Source organism: Dunckerocampus dactyliophorus, chromosome 1, assembly GCF_027744805.1.
Source record: "Dunckerocampus dactyliophorus isolate RoL2022-P2 chromosome 1, RoL_Ddac_1.1, whole genome shotgun sequence".
In the NCBI taxonomy this organism is placed as follows: Eukaryota; Metazoa; Chordata; class Actinopteri; order Syngnathiformes; family Syngnathidae; genus Dunckerocampus; species Dunckerocampus dactyliophorus.
Window position 1 is genome coordinate 23,580,670 of NC_072819.1, and position 20,648 is coordinate 23,601,317.

A 20,648-nucleotide genomic window follows, 5' to 3' on the forward strand; every position below is an offset into this window, starting at 1 on the left:
ACGCTGGCAGTGTTGGCGTCGTGTCTCTCTTTTGGTTATTCTCTCATTGAACACATTTTGGTGTAAATATCTAAAAATGTATAGTGGACTGTGGCGTTCCCTGATGCCAGAGATGATGAAAATATAATGCATATATTAAGTACGTAGTAGTAGTAACGGTTTCGTTCTTTTTAACGTGCTTAACAAAGTTACATTACACACTGTTTCACAATTCAACATATCTGAAAAAGAATACGACGAAACAGCGTTCGTAGTGATTGTTTGTTCCCTTCCTTTCAAACTTCATTTACTTTCAAACTTTATTTATAAAGCACATTTTCTGCGGATGAAATGCAACCCAATGCCTTACAAAGTTAAAAACAATGCCCCCGACAGAAGATAAAACTCATAAAGATAAAAAGAATATAACTCATAGAAATAGTAAGCACTATCATCAAAATGAATACTAAAAATAAGAATTAAAATGACAAAAACATTTAAAATAAACAGGATAAAGATAGTGTTCCTGTGTTTGACATGTTCCCATTTTCTTATGGGGTGAAAAAGTACAGTAAAGTTAAGAGAGTTTGTAGATACTGTAGCTTATTCAGTAATAAAGAACAAATAAAGGTGTCAAAATTGACAGACATTGTATAGTAATACTTACTGTAAGTACGTACTACTGTACATAGTAATTAAATGTAAAAAGGTCTATGGTCTCAACTTGAGTTGATTTGTATAACGATAAAAAGAAAATAATTGATTGCATGTCGGGAAGTTGGTAGTTTCTGGATTCCTCCGAGTCTTATCTCCTGTGTGAAAGCCACATATCTCAAAAGGGATTTGGGACAGAAAACAAGGGAACAGGGAACAGTTTCTTTTGTAATAACATGCAGTACGTTATCATGAACCTACAAATGGGATTTGACGGAACAAGTAGTCTTTTTTTAATGTCATTCCATACATACTGTCAGCTTGACCTGTACATTTTAACAAAGGAGATTTGATGATGATGATTCTCCCTCAGAGTCCCAATAAAAGGGTATTTCTTATTAAAAATAAAGTCATATCATTGTCTGTTACAATGAGTGCATACAGTAGCAATACAGGACTTTTTTTGCTTGAAGAAATGGGATACAGGCAGGAAAGGAAGAAAAAAAAAAGCGACAGATGTATTTTTAAAAGATTCCAGCGTATGCATCACAGTGTCTGCTTTGATGTGACTCTCGGCAGGTTGAGTTGCTGTGGAACGCATCGGAGGAGTCTTATGAAACAGGATAAAGCTCACACCGCCAGAGAATAGTTTCGCTTTTCTCAACAGATTTCAATAAAAAAAACAGAGAGCTATGCAGTAATTCTCATTCCCACATGCTGCTGTGTCTCTGTTATATTTCTCTCACTGATTACTCACAGTTCACTCATTGTTCTCTTTTTCTGCCCTTCCTTTCACCTACTCCTTAATTTGGCTGATTTTTTTTGTGTGTGTACAACTTCCTGTTAGCCTGGATTTTTTTTGTGATTGGAAGCTATTACACCAAAGATCTTCTCATCAAATATTTGTGGGAGCATACACACATTTATGTCATAAATCAAAAATCATCTCGTATTTCGTTAATTTTCTTGATCTAATCCAAACTGTACTGTATGCATGCAAGTAAGAAGATATAATCACAAATCAAATTTCATCCTTATCTGATCCTGATAAAAATTTGAAAAGTAAACACAATTTAACTTGGAGATTCTCATTTAACATGTACTAATGTTTATATCTCAGTCAAATATTCAATATAACCCACATTTGACATGTATAAACGACAAGTTTAAAACGAATCTGAGCCAGATTAACCATTTAGAAGCAACTGAAATGTTCAATTCCAATCAATTTTTACATCTCAGGTCTTTTTTGCCAATATCTACCATTTCCTATGTCTATGCAGATTCAGAAGTTGTAATATCAAACCAAATTTCATGTAGATCTGATCCAATTGGATCTCCTTTACTTTGTAGAAATGATGGCTCTGAAACATCTTTAGCTGTATCACAGCTGTTGACTCATTAAATTTGCAGATAAAACAATTCTACTCTGTCTTTCAAAATGTACCTTCTCTAACTCATCCACTCCGTTATCTTGTATACCTTTTCCACAGGTCAACCCTAGAGGTGTTTTCATGCTGCCCCCTGCAGCATTGCAGGAGCTCCAATTGAAGGTGCAGCCGTGGCGGGCAGGCAGCCGCTTCCTGTTCTTGAACGCAGTGGACGTGGAGCAGAGGCAGCTGGTCACCGCATGGCTACTCTGCCTTAATATCCACCGACCTGTTCTATCCAAGGTAAACAGCAGTGTTCTTCCAAGTTCAGCACTTAAACAAGACACTCTGCATGCAGTGACAAACATTTTGACCTTAGCTACCTTGACTGTTTCCTGATCTGAGTGGTTGACACACCCACATAGTCATAGACTCTTTGTGGCTACGTTTGTAACTCAGCATCACAACCCACTGCCCCATTTGTCTGTTTTAATGTGCAACCAGTCACTTTTTATCAGTAACATCTAACCTCTCTGTGACATAACATAATGACAAAATATATGGACTGTATGCGCATACAGTCCATATATTTACATTTTACAACCAAAATGTCTCAAAATACCACCAGCCAGATTGCACAGAAAAATGTAGATTTTTCACAATTATGAATTAAACTGCATGAAAATGTCGGTACGTTTTGGCCCGAATAAAATAAGCGGTATTCATGGCTGTCAACTCACGGCTGTTGGTCTACACGTACATGTCCGTGGTGTGTACACACGAGAGGTGACCAACAATTTTGAGTCATTGTGTGGTTATGATAGGATATACAGTACATTATTTAACGATTGCTAACGTTAGTAGCTAAACTTTTGCCAAATTGCTATCATTAGCAGACAAGAAACATAATTAATGCACGTGCGGGTGTTACGTCAAAGCAGGAAATAATGTTTGCATACGTTTGAATGTTGACACCCTATAGGCAGCTGGAGGACCCCACCGCAGACAGTCCCTTTAAGTAGGATGTTGTTTACACATTACACACATTACATTACATTACACATTAATGATGGTTTTCTGGGTCTGTGACAGGAAATCAGTTCTCTGATAAAGTCATCTAAACAGTGTGTCTGTGTTTGTAGGCGTTTGAGGTGTGTGTCCCAGTTAGAGGTGGGCGGGGAAGCTCCAAGAAGATCACATACACCAACCCTTACACAGGTAGCCGCACCTTCCTGCTCCACTCCGACCATCCTGATCTGCTCCAGTTCAAAGAGGATAAATTCCAGGTGAGATTAGGAGGAAAAGAAAGACATGTTGTTCCTTTACATTCATTAAAAGTAAAAAGTCAATACTTTTTGATTAAGACCCACACGCAAAAAGAGCCTTTTCCTCACAATGAGATTGGTTGAGGAGATTCTGATAAGGGGTTTGGGTTATCAAAGTGCAATTCTTTTGTTATGGATTAGCTGCAATAGCTGCTAATTCCTTATAAGTGATCCTTGTCAGCAGTCATAGCATTCTTTAATTTGAATACAAAACACAGTACTGTAAATTCCGGTGTATAAAGGCCCTGTCACACCTTGACGATTTAGCCAGTGCATGCCTGTCGTGATCATTTTGATGGCATACGTTGAACTGTCGACGTTTTTTTCAATTTTGGGCGTATACATAGCGTATTCATAAGGAGTTCGACGTAAACATGAGGTATTAGTAACTTATATAGAACGTTTCTATAACTTATAGACGACTTATACCAACGAATGCGTAGTGTGTTCACAACTTATGCCCAACGCCAGTCTAACTTATGCAAACCGCGCGTCAGCGTATGGCCGACGATGACGTGCCGTAGCCTATAAAAAGGCTGCCACTTGAGGACACAAATCATAACCTCACTTGACATCGCAGTGTCAACATCACCATCATGCCGAAGAAAATTTCAAAGACCGCTGCCAAGAAGTATCAGGGCAGTGACGGAGGGATCCATCACCACCCACAGCCTCCCCCTCCCACTCTCACTCTGATGGAGTAACGCAGGTTCTAACGCCTCTCAGGCATCGTCAATGGTATCAGAAGCTGCTTCCCCAGCGGTTTCTATCTCCTCTCAGCCAATCCTTACCAAGAAGAGAGCCAAGAAGACACAGTTTTGTCTCAAGGTATGTTGACGTATTACGATGTGCGTAGCTTACAAATAACGTGTGTGAACGGGCGTCAACGATCGCACAACGTATTGCCCGTGTATGCGGGACGTATGAATCATACGTTGACATACGTCGAAAAGTTTTGTGCATGCACAAAATTTTTGGACGACTTGGACGTACTAGGACGTATGCCGGCGTCCTTCACCATGCTCTTAACTTATACAAAACCTACCCATAACTTATTCGACGTACGCCAGCGTATTTGGCGTAAGCTGGCTAAATCGTCAAGGTGTGACAGGACCTTAAGCTGCTACTTTTTTCTCAAACTTTGAACCCTGCGGCTTTTATATCGGTGCAGCTAACGTGGCTAAAAACTACATTTCCCATAATGCTTGGTGTGGTCATGTTCTAACCTCCTGACATCTCCTATACTACTACTAATTGGTAGTAGTATACTAAAAAATTCAGGAAACAACCATAAAACGCAAAGAAGCCACCATTATCGGTTTGCCAGCCCTCTGCTCTCGTTGAGTGGAGTCGGTTACATCATTTACATTTGTCATTGGTCATCATTTACAGTGAGCACAATTTACACTAAACTCAAATGTAAAACATTGTTGGATCTGGATTATTCAATAAACACCATAAATATACCACCAAGATTGTAAAACCTGTTTTGTTAAAAGAAAACAAAAAAAAGAGGGGACGTCTTGGAATTTGTGCAGCGATGGCGTTGACAAGGACCTGCATCTGTCGGGGGGATCCACGCACTATGATGACTCAAAAGCGGCCACAAAGTGCCACTGTTCTGTGGTTGTTATGAAATCCGGAGGATAACTCCAGCAGAAATAATGTGTAATATTCAGCAATTTCACAAGTGAACCCACATAAACCTTTTGCAATGTACGTAGCGCCACAGGTGTACACATCATATCCGCTGGCGTATACTATACATCAATAAATAGAAATACAGATACAATAAAGCATATAAAACAAAACATAAAATGCTGTTCTGTTGAAGATGAATAAAGTATCTATCTATCCACCTAACTACCGAAAATAAACGACCAGATGTAGACGTTCTTCTAAACCAATGTTTATGTGTATACCGCCACCTACTGTACCGTAATGTAGACGCCTTGTGCACATTCACAGTGACAAATTGGTAGTGACAAGCTTCCATCATAGAACATACACGAAAAACTGATATTGATGCCGCTTTCAAGTTAAAGGCAATGGATTTGAGGATAAGCGACATAGAAGATGGATGGCAATGGATTTGGCTGTCAAGACAAGGAAACATGGCTGCTTCGCGTAGGAGTAGCCAATTGAAGGAGGACACAGCTCACCGCAAGAGAGAGAGCGCTGACGTGTCTGACGAAGGAATTTGGAAGACAATTCTCACACGGATTCACCAAACGTTGGATTCACCCACCCACATTCACCTACTCACTAATAGGGCATGTGAGCTGGGACTTGACCATTGTATGACAGGTTAGTTTGACCCTATTGATGATGTCTTGTTGCAATAGTAATTTTGAGCTTTGTAGATTTTGCCAGAAAACATCTTGATGATCCCCAAGACCTTTGAGAAAATACTCTGTGGTCTGACGAGACAAAAATTGAACTTTTTGGAAGGTGTGTGTCCCATTACATCTGGCGTAAAAGTATGCTCAGGACCTGGAAAACTTGCTATGATAAATGGAAATGAATTCTGCTGTCTATCAAAAAATCCTAACGGGGAATGTACGGCCATCTGTTGGTGACCTCAAGCTGAAACCAACTTGGGTTCTGCAGCAGGACAATGATCCAAAACACACCAGCAAGTCCACCTCTGAATGGCTGAAGAAAAACAAAATGAAGACTTTGGAGTGACCTAGTCAAAGTTCTGACCTGAATCCTATTGAGATGCTGTGGCATGACCTTAAAAAGGCAGTTCATGCTGCAAAACCCTCCAATGTGGCTGAATTAAATGAAAAACAATTCTGCAAAGATGAGTGGGCCAAAATTCCTTCACAGCGCTGTCAGAGACTCATTGCAAGTTATCGCAAAAGCCCAACCAGTTATTAGGTTTGGGGGCAATCACCTTTTCACACAGGGTCATGTAGGTTTTGATTTTTTTTCTCCCTTAATAATAAAAAGCTTAATATAAAAACTGTATTTTGTGTTCATTTGTGTTGTCATTGACTAATATTTGAATTTGTTTGATGATCTGAAACATTTAAGTGTGACAAACATGCAAAAAAATAAGAAATCAGGAAGAGGGCAAACACTTTTTCACACCACTGTACATGTATGTGCCCTGCGATTGGCTGGCGACCAGTCCAGGGTGTACCTCACCTCTCAGCCAAAGTCAGCTGGAATGGGCTCCAGCATACCCCCACGAACCTAGCGAGGATTTGCGGCATAGAAAATGGATGGAACCTTAAATGTAAATATGCATTAAATAAAGACACAGTGCCAAGCCAGCAAATTAACAATTAATATTCATATTGGTATGCAACAGTGTTTGTACACATTTCTGCATAATGTTTGTTTTTTTTAACACTTAAAAATATAAAGACATATTGAGCAATATACAGTACATCTATTAGACTTTTTTGCACTGGTTGTTATATGTCTCCTGTTATAACAATTTCATTAGCATCATTACTATGTAGCCATGAAGTAGAATGTTTTTTTAAAGGGTGTTAGAGTCACATTCAAATACACAAGCAATGGAATCATCATTGCCGTTTATGGCGTATCTTTTTGATGAGATGTGATAAAAAGTAACAACAAATGGCAAAACCAGCAGTAAAACCAATGAGATGCAATGGGAGTCTTTTCCACATCACATAAACTATTAAGTAGAAAATGCTGCTCCTGTCCCAGACCACACCATGTCAATTAGCCTGAGGGAGGAGGGTGGGCCTCTTTTTTAAATTCCATCTTTTTAGCATCGCTCCAGGTGTCTAATAAAGCATTTAGCCTGCCAGCAGCGTTTAGTAATGGTGGTTGACACTTTGCTTCCTTTTGATATGACTAGGAATAATGAAAACACGTTTTCAGCAGAGATCAATAGTGTTAGGATTTTGGGGGATGTAAATCCTGTAAACACATCCATTTATCTGTCACTCACGATAATAGAGAAAACCTACGGCTACTCCTGGACTGATTCAATTAGCGGGAAGAAAATTAAACCTAACAATGAATGAAAATTACATTATAGATGGATGAGATGGATGAATTAGGCATGTGAAGGCAAAATGCATACATATCAAATGTTGGTTTTTTATTACAAACCAGCTTTGCAAATTAGTGATGAAAAACACTGAAAAATGCACAGAAAGCAAGATTCAAGGTATGCATTTAAGCAACACGTCCTTAAAAAATACGTATATACACTCTTGATCAAAATCTTAAGACCAGCTGAAAAATTGCTAGAATTAGCATTTTGCACATTTGGATCTGAATGAGGTTTTAAGTAGAGCTACAATGTGCAAAAGCAAGAAGGGGGAGTGAGACAAAAAACTTTTGGAACTTGTAGTTTAAACATAACAAAAAAAAAACTGAAATAGGTTGTTTATCAGCTCATCAAAAGTTTAAGACCACAGGCTATAAAAGCCAAAACCTCCTCAAAATGTTCATTTTCTGTCAGGCATTCACACTGTCATGCCCTCCTGATGGCTAAAGCTAAGAAGCTTTATTTTATTGAACGTGGTCGGATTGTCGAGCTGCATAAGCAAGGCCTCTCGCAGCGTGCCATTGCTGCTGAGGTTGGGCGCAGTAAGACAGTCATTTTAAATTTTTGAAAAGATCCTGAGCATTATGGAACAAAAAAGTAAAGTGGTAGACAAAAAAAATCACACCTGCGCGGAGCCGGAGGGTCTTCCACCCAAATTAAGGTCCTTACTGGTGCCGACTGCAGCGCAATAACCATCAGACGGCATCTGCGGGAAAAGGGTTTAAAACAAAAAAATAATTCAAAGACCTCGTCTCCTTCAAGGCCACAAAACTGCCCGTTTAGACTTTGTCAGGGAGCATCAAACATGGGACATTGAAAGGTGGAAAAAAGTTTTATTCTCTGATGAGAAAAAATGTAACCTTGATGGTCCAGATGGCTTCCAACGTTACTGGCATGACAAGGAGATCCCACCTGAGATGTTTTCTACCCGGCACAGTGGAGGGTGTCCATCATGATCTGGGGTGCTTTTTCATTCAGTGGAACACTGGAGCTTCAGGTGGTGCAGGGTCGTCAAACGGTGGATGCTTACGTGCAGATGTTGCAGCGGGCATCCTCCATGACTGAGGGCCCTCGTCTGTGTGGTAACAGCTGGGTTTTTCAACAAGACAACGCTGCAGTTCACAATGCACGCTTGACCAAGGTCTTCTTCAGGGAGAATAACATCACTCTTTTGGACCATCCTGCATCTTCTTCTTCTTCTTTTGCATGTTCCCCTGATTTAAATCCCATAGAGAGCATTTGGGGATGGATGGCAAGGGAAGTTTATAAAAATGGCCATCAGTTCCAGACAGTTGATGCTCTTCATGAAGCCATCTTCACCACTTGGAGCAATGTTCCCACTAGCCTTCTGGAAACACTCGCATCAAGCATGCCCAAACCAATTTTTGAAGTGATTAAGAAGAACGTTGGAGCTACTCATTACTGAGTCCTACTGAGAACATTCTTTGTTCTGGTTTGGAGAGTTTTTTGTTATTTTTTGAGCGATGGTCTTAAACTTTTGATAAGCTGATAAAGAGCCTATTTCAGTTTAATTGTTGTTTCCAATAAATTCCTTTTTCAAAATGCTTTTTGTCTCACTCCCCCTTCTTGCTTTTGCATATTGTAGCTCTACTTAAAACCTCATTAAGATCCAAATGTGCAAAATGCAAATTCTAGCAATTTTTCAACTGGTCTTAAGATTTTGATCAGGATGTGGGAATGCATAAAAGCAGTTCAATGCAAAAAATCAGCGGAGAGCCGGCTCGCATTTAAAAAAAACACTTGTTGGTTGAGACACTCGTATGCCAAGGTACCACTGTATAAATTACAATAAAAAATATCGGCAGTGCTCCACTAACTTCTTGCATCTCTCTGGCGGGCAACGCACTCAGTGACAAATAAAATCACAGTGACAGTAGATACAATAAGTTCACTGGTTGGGCCAGACAGTAGAGCCTTTTGAAGCAAAATTTACCAATCAAAAAACCCTTTCCTTAATTTTAAACCACACAGCCTTTTGGCTGTCCTCTGAGCATGGTAGCAGGAGTAAGAAACTCGGCGTAAGACTGAGTTTGGACCCCAAGATGCAGAGAGCGAGACACAATAGTACAAAGAAAAAGTCTACAAAAAATACAAAAAAATCACTCCACAGGAGGAAAAAGGCATACAAAAAGATATACTACAAAACAAAACTAAAATACGGCAGAGGCCAAAAACTAACTAAAGATGCTGCAGGAAAACCAGCAGGAGATACAAAAAATACAAAGAACTGAAGGTGCTCCTGAGAACCAGGCAGGAAGCAATTGCTGTAGAAAAATAAATAAAAGTGACCACTGCTGGAGAATACCAAGCAGGGAAGTACGTCCTTACAACAAACACAACCAGAAAGCAGGGAACAAGGAGATAAGCTGTTTTCTTCTTTGGTATAGCGAATTTATTATGTTAAACATTTGAACACACCCACAGAACACAGTCAACAGTCAATTAATTATTTTTAATTAGTCATTTTAATTTAACCAATAATAGTGATATTATTAATAATAACAATTATTAATAATTTTAACATTTACAGCATATGTAATATATGAGTTACTAATTCTATACAGACTAGCACCGGAACCTCTTGTTTTCTCTATTAATCAAAGCCACACCCTCCACATACATCAATCACTATGGACGTTTTTGACCTTAGATGGATGATGATGGATGATTGATTGATGCATACATGCATGATTGGTAGTGTAGTAGTTCACATTGCTGACGATGGTGCAGCTTGTGTGGGATCAATTCCAGTACCCAGTGACGGGTAACAGTGCAGGAGGTGGTCGTCTCCAACCAGCTGTGAGAAACATCAGCGAGGCCCTACAATGTCCCAGAAGCAAGTTTATTACACTTCGAGAAGAGTGTGGAGCAATGCTAAGAACAACTAGGAGAATGTCTCCAGTGTGTCTTGAGGGGAGTGTCGGTGCATAACTGTGTCTTTGCTCTCTAGTCGACTGCACTTTCTATTTCTGCTCTTAGACTTAAATATCAGAGTAAACAGCACATGTCTCATGGGTTCACATCCTGTATTTACTGCCTCAAAGGAGGAATACGTGTTTCCTTTATGTATTGAAGCAACTGAGACAACATGGCATGCACTACTTGGCTGCAACCAGTAGAGGTGCTATTGATTCAGTCTCCTTTAGTTTGTTAGTTTGCTGTCCTGCTCAATACGCGAAGTCAATGAAACTGCTTGTATGCCGTGCGATTCCCTTCATAGTCGATGAAGGACAATTAGTCACATGTCCATCCTTAGTAATTTGTAGTTCTAGGGAAAACACGAGACTACATCCCCAGTGTCCATAAGTTTATGTCTGATGCCCACTTAGCCTACTTTTCAACCGGTCTTTCAGAGATTATTGTCTTTTATATACAGACAAGATTCCTGTGTCCTTCAAATGGGCTGTTACCGGTGGATCCCATTTGTGACACCATGTGTCACATTCTATTTTGAATATCTACTTTAAAGGGATAGTTCCGATTTTTTGACATGAATTTGTATGACATACCCCTCAGCAGTGTAGTCAATGGTGACTTACCCTGCACTAGGTCCCGTGAGCCCAGTTCTGGTTGGATTTCGGTGATAAGAAACGTATTTCCGGTTAGTTATTGGAGTTACTTAAGTAAAGAGTTTGGCTTCTCAAAACAATACGAGTTTGAAAGAGTAATACGTTTGCATGACAAAAATGCCTGGTTAAATGAAGCACTAAGATTTAGGCAGGGATAAGGGGCCTCGTCCAAAAGATTGATGACTTAATTAATAGTGTCTGGATGCGTTTGTCCATATAAAGTATATGGATGAAAGGTGTTTTGGGGTGAAACGTCACAGCAGCACATGATTTTATGTCAGCAGTTGATTGTGTTTTTCCTTACATTTCCCTGACATTTCAACACCCATTGCCTCTTAGGGACAACGCACTGTTACCCTCAGAAAGACACAGTTTGACGAGAGCTTTGTTGTTGTGTTGGCTGCTCAGATTGGCGGGGGAGACAGTTACACCATAGGACTGCGCTTTGCCCCCAGCCAGAGTCCAGGCTCAGTGGAGATTCTGGTCTACGTCAACAACATGGAGGAGAAGACGGAGGAGACCTTCTGTGTGAATGTCAACTACACATGAATGATATTTAAACTATTTATGTGCTGTATTTTTGCTACTTACATTTTGTACTTGAGTCATAATAAACACTACATTTTTTAAAGGGTGCTATACGAACGAATGAGAGTCAGATTTATTTTATGGCGTTCCAACGAGCCACCTTAAAATAAATCAAACCTTGCAAAGCCAAACTCTGCAAAGTTGCGGGTACACAAAGCCAGCTTTTAACCAGCAGAGCTGCACTATCTTCTGCTGAGGTGTCCAGCCAGTGTTCATGACAGTTCATCCCCTACCATCAGGAAGTGCACTGAAGGTGCAAGCAATAACGTTTTATCGAATTTAATTACCCGGCAAACCCACTTCAATGCCACTTAATGGTGGAGTTTTAATCTAACACAAGCCAGGGTTCCATGCCCCCCTCACCTCCCAAACAACTTATCCTCATCACGCCATTATTAGAAGCAGCGCCATAATGGGGTACAATGTTTTTTTTTCTTCTTTTTTTGGCGAGGAGAACAACTCAGCCTCACACACTGTGAGCATTGTGTTATGTAACAGGCCGTTACACAATCTCCTCCACCCCCTCCCATATCTCACTCATTAGGATTCAGGCTGCAAAATAAAGCTTGAGCACATCAGCAGAGGAGGCTAATAAAATGAAGATAAGAGCTCAGTCGGGTACATTTCATCTTTCTTTTTGTCTAATATGGGGATGCTCATTTTGCTCTCAGGTGTATGTTTGCATGGTGCTGCTACATGATATCAAAGCTTTATGCGTGCAAATCTTTCCTGTGGGTGTCCATACGCTCAAATGTCATATGTACGTACTTAATTTGCTTATTTTTCTAACCATCCAATGAGATCCAACAAATGAGCTTTATCACAAATTCTTTACAAAGATAATAATGCTTAGGTTAGATTGACGCTGTCAGAGAGGTATTCATTTAACAGTATGTTTATTATTGCGGTTAGCGTTTGCCTTGCAGCAGACTGAGACATGTTTCTAATATTGTGGTTTCCTTATGTTAAATTAATACATCTCTGATTGTAACAGTGGCCTTTATCCATCCATCCATCCATCCATGCATCCATCCATCCATCGTGTTAGCTGCTACAATAACAATATTGCTGTAGCTTAGTTAATATACAGGTCAGTTAAGTAAATGGAACACTATTGTCATTTTTTTGTAGGGCTTTATAGTCGAAATAGGTGTGTCCCATTACGTGCATTGTTAGCTCCCTCATGCTAACTCGTTTTCTCTCTTTAGAACGCACAGACAAGGGAAAGAAATATGTGTTCATGTTTCACATAAGGATTGTGGATGATAAATTGGATGCAAAATTCCCCCCAAAAAGTGCAGTTTTCCTTTAACTATGTGCGTCAAGATGGTGGAAAACCAGCGTGAGATGCCAAAAGTGCTCCTCGGCCGAAAGACTGGCTACCAAAATGCAGAGATAGACAAAAACAAAAGTGAGGTCAAGCAACACAGAGTCCATCAGCCTCTTAAAGGGGGACCTATTATACTCATTTTCAGGCCTTTGTATTGAGTTCTGGACTCCTGGAGAGCAGCTACACACGATAACCCGCACAAAAAGCTTTGTGGATCTTCCAGACTCTGCACCTCTTCCTGCAGTGTTTCCTGTCTCCTGCCCAAATGGTCTGTGTAATTCAGTCCAGCCCCAGCCCTCCTCCGCCTCCCGCCGAGCCCTCTCCACTGTGATTGGTATAACTCCGAAGCACTCCCGAGGACTTCCGGACAGCTGCGAACCCCTTTTATTCGATTACTTACACAAAATAAACACAGTCAGGACACTGATAAATTGTTAAGCCCCGGTCACACCGCCCGAACTGCTGTAGCGTTCCTGGAGCGGTGAAAAAAATTCATCACCGTTCGTAACCGCGCACCACCGTTTAACAGAAGTTGGACCTCGTTAAGGCAACGCCGTATACGCTCGGCCACCGCTGATGGTCCCTCCTACTGCTCCGAAAGTTTTGAGCTGCACAAAATATTGCAAGCTGTGAGGAGTGGGCAATTTTCCGCTACGGCAAAGTTCATCACCGCTCCAACAACGGCCAGTCAAAGTTTGGCACCGCTAGACGGAAGTTCGTGGACGCTTGGGTCCGCTACACCAACGCAGAAATCTTGAACGCTGGACCAGTGCTGCTTCGCCAGCTTTGCCCGGGCGGTGATTAAACGTTGCACAAACTTAGTTGGAGCGGCTGTAAGCATTTTACGAGCGGACACGGGATTGCTGGAACGGTGTCAGGCGTTGAAGCAGCGATGAAGCAGCGATCCATTGCGGTGATGAACTTTGGTTTGCCGTTGGTATGGAGGTGTCGGAGGCGGAGCATAATTTTGCTATAAATACGGGGAGAAATGGACCAGCAGCCTATTTGGATTAGCCGTTGAGTGCAGACCTCAGTTATATCAAATTTGCAAGTTACAGTAAAACTGTACTACCATGGATGCTGAGAGACTTGCTATAAATTGGTGCACGAGTCCAGCAGCAGAATCAGAACCTACTCAGATTACCACAAGCTGTTGACAGAAGGAGAAGAGAGAGAAGAAGGAGAGACAAGAGTTGTGTGGGTCAGACAGTTGTTGTGTTTGCAGAGACACACTAGAGGGCACTGTGGGACTGCGTATGAAGATCCACGCGCCTCAATGCCACCAGCCCGTATGCGCAGAACGTCGCTCTATCGACGCTCGCTACCTCTAAACCGCTAAGCCAACGTTCGCTACCCTTAAACCAACACTAAAGCAACGGCGGCTTCAGCGGTGCACCGCTAGGACAACGCCCATGTTTTCTATTTTTTTTTCCCCATTTTGTACGCGGTTACGAGCGGTGATGATTTTTTTCACCGCTCCAGGGACGCTACAGCAAAGTTCGGGCGGTGTGACCGGGGCTTTACTTACAGCTTGCTGTCCTGACTCTTCAACACGACCAAGTAACGTTGGAAAGGCGTTGGACTTCAGCAACAGTTTGGCACATAGTCCAGCTTTGTATTGGCCCATGTTCACAAACAGTGCCGTGTGAAATGCCTTTGACAGTTGAGCACACCGGCCGGGAACTCCAACCGCTTCTGCTTGGCTTGCCTCTTTAGGCACACCCGAACAAACACTTCCTGGGAGCCATACGTGCTAACACAGTAAACAGAACAGAGCAAAGCAGAGCGGGGGGAGGGCAGGCCTACAGTGTTTACCTGAGCATGCCCATATAAGGAAGTCCGGGTTGCATTGACGTCAATGGAACTGGGTGTTAAAAAAAAATCCATAAAACACAGCGTGCCGAGCCATCCAAAACTGCTGTCTCCAAATGCGCAAACCTTATTATCTAACGCGTTGGCATCGTGTAACACGAGAATACAACATTGTAACAACATTTCTAGGTCAGAAAAGATGAAAAGCATAATAAGTCCGCTTTAAAAGTCGGCGCCACACCCTTAAGGCCGAAAGGCATGCGCAAAAATTCAAAAAGCCCAAATGCAGTCTAATTACTGCAGTCATGGGCACATGGTCAGCGCACACACAGGAACCTGGTAATAACCGTGGACCACGTCGAACTAAGAAAAAAATCATTGCACTGGCCAGGCGGGCGGAAAAATCCTGGATGTGCAGAATGGGGTAGCAATGGTGCACTGTGATATTGTTAAGGTGGTGAAAATCACCACAAGGCCGCCACAACCCATCTGCCTTGGGCACCATGTGCAGGAGCAAGGCCCACAGGCTATTGACCGCCTCACAATGCCCAAAACCTCCATTTTAGCAAACTCCTCTTTAGCCGCATTCAGGCATCGTGCACACGCGACAGCCGCCAGCCCCTCTGTTGGGATGAACTGTTCGACACCATGTTTAGTATCGGTGGTAGAAAACGCAGAGGTGGTCAACAACGGAAAATCTGCCAGCAAATGCTGGAACACGTCACCTGATGCAAAAAAATAGCCCTAGTCCCCCGGTCTTACACGGAAATGTGGCAAACGATACAGCATGAATCAAGCAGCAATTAGAAACATTAACAAGCAGTCCATTAGCACAAAGAAAATCAACACTGACAATAGGGACAGTAATTTGCGTCCATGGAAACAAACAGTCACCAACATTGTACCAAAGGTGTTGATGGAAGAGGCGTTAGCTGCACTGAACAGTGGCCCGCAGCCCTCGGTTACCTTGCCTGTGCCTGCGGGGGGAAGCAAGCTGACTTGCGAGGCGGAGTCTACTATGAAGCGTCTCGCTGACAAACAGTCACAAATTAATAGCAGCTCACACTGCTCGCCAGCGTCCACAGCCGTTGCCAAACGTCGAGAAGCACCAGCTACGCAGGGTCGTCTCCGTCGCCGTCGCCAGCGGGTCGTCCACGCCATCTCGTAGCCAGAAGAACTCAATCAGCTTCGTTGGCCAGGCCACGGAGATCGCCGCTGGTCAATCAAGGAGAGTTAGCCAATGCCGTGCGCACTGGAGGCGGAAGCTGGCTCAGAAAAATATGTGGGAACACAAAACCACCATCCTCCGAGCCCAGCAGTGACAGCATATTGTCCATTAGATCCACAGCCGCACCATCACCAAACCCGGCAGGGAAAGCACTTTATCTGCCCTCTCCCCCACTGACAGCCTGTACCCCCTGCACAGAAACTGCTTGAGAGACTCGTATATACCTCTTCGCAGGAACGTGTGGAACAGCTGCATGCTAGGAAACTCCGATATGGCGCCTAATACTTACATGCCCAAAACAATCTACAAAGGTCCCCAAACAAACCTGGAGGGATGAGAGGCTATTACTTATCTGACAAATACACCACATGGTGACACCGTTATTAAATCCCAAATTTGACCCCTATAAATTGGATTGACTTGACATTTCTCACACAGCTCAATCCATCTGCAAAACAGCCACTGTAATTTTAGGGTGTTCATTACGAAGTTTAATGCATAGCTTTAGGGGACTGACAAGCACATGTCTGTAAAATTTGACAAAGATTGGGTGGAAAACATGGCTTCCATCAAGCAAAATAACTAACCGAGCAACTAATTACCCATAAGTCTTTTACCATTTGTCTGATAATTAATCAATTTGGAGGATATCTGTATTACATGTGTTGTAGCACATCCTCCAAAGCATTTTGGGCACAACCCTTATGGGACGCCAGAAATTTAGGAAAAAAAATGCACCGGAAATACGCAAAACCAGCAGGTACCAGGCAGATACGACTATCCTGTAAGTGTGATTGACTTGGTGTTACACAGCAGTGATTATGTGTTCTGTTTCCTAAGCAGTATAGCTAATAGCCATGTTGTCCCCATGTTTCACACCAGTGCATGTCCACCTCAAATGTGAACCATGTAAGTGTATCTCTGGTGATAAATGGGTTGCTATTTTGTCTTCCAGCAGTTATTTTTGCAAGAAACCTTCTTCAGAGTAATTGCAACAGCAGCATGGTTTGCTCCCTCAGCCAGATCCAAGGCACCTGATAACACCACCTAAGTGCTGCAAGTCCAGTAGCTGTCGCCTCCACATTGGGGGTAGTGCAGACACACCCCACCTCCCCACCCCCTGCTGTCTGCTCACCTTGTTAGTGTGTTAGCTGGGCTCCTCTGACTCCAGCAGAGCAAAAAAGGCGAGGACTGACTGGACCGATGCCTCTTATTGCTCTCATGTGGAGCCAGAACTACACTTCACCTCCCTGATGACCTCCAGCTCCATCCAAGCAGGTGCAAACAACACTATAATGGAGGGACATCACTGTATGTGTGTCTTATAAGGGCGTCCAGCCATGTAGAAAAAGCTTTGCAAATAGATAAATACGCAACCTAGCACCAACCAGCTCTTTCAGCAACACATCAGCGTGTTTACATTATTTTTCAAAGCTGCCCATAACACAGACAAGAATTATGCACCACGTGTGCTTTTTACACACAGATTACACACTTCTTTACGCAACTAAACGCTGCCCTCATGCCGCCCCAATGTGTGATTTCAGTGTTATTCCATAACAAGTGTGTGACAAAAGCATTGTCGTGTGTAGCCAGCCACTGTCCCCAGCTGCTTTCGTCAGCAGACATATCAACATGGCACTGTTATTACACAAACGTTTAATACAACGTGGCGAGGTGTTACAAAGGCAAATTACAGTACTCCCTCCTGAGAAATAATGTGAGCAGCAACAAGCGTCTTATGCATAGTGCCTACTTGGTTCAACATAGCCATTGATACTTCATTGGCAAAAGTGGGTACTATCACTAGTAGTACCTGGTCAGCCCGGTTTCTAAGCAAATAGAGCCTATTAAACCACTGCTGGTCACTCATTGGTCGAGCAGATTTATCTGGAAATGCCGCAAGATTGTAATATCTCAGGATGAATGGCAGAAAAGGACCAAAACAATAAACTAATGTGAGCTTAACCTGCTGCTGTGCTTTAATTATGGATGCTGCAGTACTCCACTTGAGGGAAGGAGTCTCCAGTCTCCACTTTGTTGTTGTAGTTTCTTGCCGCCCCCAGCCCCTCCCAAATGCAATTTGTCCTGTGACACATGGCAACAAAAGTAAAAAAAAAATAAACGTCAATGCTGACATCATCTCTCCTTCATGTTATATATTAACTCTGGACAATTTCATTTTTTTTTTTTTTTGACTGTGAAGGACATATATGGCAGGAGCTCTGTTGAAGATACTGGAAATTTTAACTATTTGTGTGCTTTCCTGACTACACTTCACAAACAAGATCAGCACTGCTTGCTGAATCCCCCAACTTTAACTTGGATAGATGAGAGGTACAGATTCCTTGAGATAAAATAGTTACAGGTGTTGATACCTCCTAGCAAATCAAGCTAACAGGCTAACTGCTGAAGTTCAAAGTGGTTGCCTAGCAACAATGTCAAACATAAAGCAAAATGACACTGGCTGTGGCCAGGAATTGAGAATCTGCAATTCAAATCAGTGAAAATTCTGCAAATATAAGGATGGAAATATCACTTCTGAAACCAGATATTAAATTTAATTGGAATAGCCTCTATAAAATGATCACGGATGTCCATAATGATGTCACAAACATTATTAAGGAAAATAGCGCACTGAGCAAGGACACCAAAGCACTAAAAGAAGAAATCAAGGAGTTGCAGGATGAAAATGTGGACTTGCGCGCTGCTCTTAAGGAAGTTAAAAACCCTATAGAAGATATCAAGGCTCTGCCGGACGATATTGAAGTATTATTGAAAGACAACGCTACCTTGCGCGGTGCTCTTGAGGAAGCTAAAAACCCTAAAGAAAATAGAGCATTATCAAAGCACAATTCAAGGATAATGCTGCCTTTTGCACCACCCTTGAGGAAGAGAAAGAAGCAAAGGAAAATATCACAAAGCGAATGAAAAACGTAATTGACGAGATGGATAAGAATGCACGAATGAACGATGTGATCCTCACAGGACTCCAAATTACACCCAGGTCAAGTGATGTTCCTTCTATAAAGCAACAGATTGCTAATTTCCTAGACTCAAAGGAGGTCTCACAATATGGCAGAAACAACACCCCACCGGTCACTGTTAAGTTAATCAACAGAGAATTCAAAACTGCACTGCTGAAACAGGGAAAGAAGCTGAAAGCCACAATGCTGTGAGCATCTGACAAAACCTAATGCCGACATCGCCAAGAAAACACAAGACTTGAGGAAGCAGGGAAACATACAAAGCACTTGGAGCAAATCTTCACCAAACTAAATGGAGGCCCAGGAGAAGATATCAACGATCTGGATACATATTAAAGATCATATTACTATGACAATAAGGATAATGGAGGACGTAACCAACAAGAAAGAACCATGCAGCTACAAGGATTACATTCAAGAACAATGACCTTGATATAGTCGTTGCAAGGGCCAGCTCAACAAAGAAATAAAATGAGGAACTCATGTACAGTATCTACATGCAGTGACACTCCACAGTACAGAACCAAAGACAGAGGATGTTGATATCAACAGGGGAGAGAGGAAAGGTTAAAAAGAAAGAAAAGGAAAAAAAAAAAAAATATATATATATATATATATATATATATATATATATATATATATATATATATATGTATATGTATATATGTATATAACATAAACCTCCTTTTACATAAATTCCACTGAACATAAAGAATTTATGTAAAGTTTTCGCATCGTATTACAGAAGAAATTCCATATAACATAATGCAAGTGCAAGTCTTTTTTTTTTTAATCAACTTTATTAATGCCTCAAGTCGGTGCAAGTTCAAACTAACACTTGGTGACGCCTTCTGACGCATCACACTCTCATTGGCTGATTATCAGGGCACCGCCTACACTCTCATCTCATTGGCTGATTAATACAGCACGTACGTGAGTTTGTGTGAGAGACAGGCTTGTCCCTTCAAACTCCTTCCTCTTCGTAGTCGCCCTTAAACTAACTTACACAGTTAAGTTAGGTTACAAATTAAAATTTTGCACACAGCATTATCGTGTAGTGCATGTGCGTTTGTCTGTGAGACCAGCTGACTCTTAGTCTCTTTGAGTCGCGTTTCGACTAGGCTAGTCCTCCTCCTCATTCCTGCCTCCACTTGCGCTCCTGATCAAGACGTCTCGTGAACGGTAGGATTGTTTTTGTTTTTCAGTTTTATTCATTTACAGTAATCTTATTTATTACCTTATTTTATATTGGAATGTTACTCTACTATTCAATTCAAGATTCAATTCAATTCAAGAGTTTTATTGTCATATGCACAGTAGAACAGGTAGTTCTGATGTGCAATGAAATTCTTGTTCTGTTCATTCTCCCAGCAGAAAGAAAGAAAGAAAAACACAAGAAAATGAATAAGAACAGAAGAAACATTAATAACAATAAATTAAGCAACAACAACAGAAGAGACATTAGCTTTTTCAAAATGGGGACTTGGAAGAGCCTTCAAAGCACCTTTCATGTTGCTGTAGACTTGGTACAGGATGCTATTTGCCCTCGTGGGAAAGCCTACATGCTGGTAACATTCGGGGAGAACAGTCCCGAGGCTCTGTGTCCACAAGACGCCGAAGTCCGATCTTCCCGGCAAGTGGCAAATGTCCCCAACCGGACCGCCGAGTCCAGTAAATCCTCCGCGAACACACAGCACTCTCTGATCTCCCGTAGCTGCAATCCTTGCTCTCAGCTCGTCCATCCTG

General features: G+C 41.8%; 1 protein-coding gene across 9 annotated transcripts in view; it reads left to right on the top strand.

Moving 5' to 3' along the window:
* Window positions 1-19,386, top strand: part of LOC129178107 (nephrocystin-4-like) — a 254,373-nt gene extending 234,987 nt beyond the window's left edge. For 2 of the 9 annotated variants that reach the window (XM_054769919.1, XM_054769929.1), the window contains exons 27-30: window positions 2,127-2,306; window positions 3,146-3,289; window positions 5,368-5,635; window positions 5,692-7,523. In XM_054769919.1, the coding sequence (XP_054625894.1) occupies window positions 2,127-2,306; window positions 3,146-3,289; window positions 5,368-5,635; window positions 5,692-5,732 (633 nt within the window). In that variant the 3' untranslated portion in view covers window positions 5,733-7,523. Of the gene's footprint in view, window positions 1-2,126; window positions 2,307-2,985; window positions 3,022-3,145; window positions 3,290-5,367; window positions 5,636-5,691; window positions 7,524-11,365; window positions 13,281-16,870 lie in introns of those variants that run through there. The other 7 variants (XM_054769940.1, XM_054769948.1, XM_054769957.1 and 4 more) reach the window with 6 other exon arrangements.
* Window positions 19,387-20,648: the final 1,262 nt, after the last annotated feature.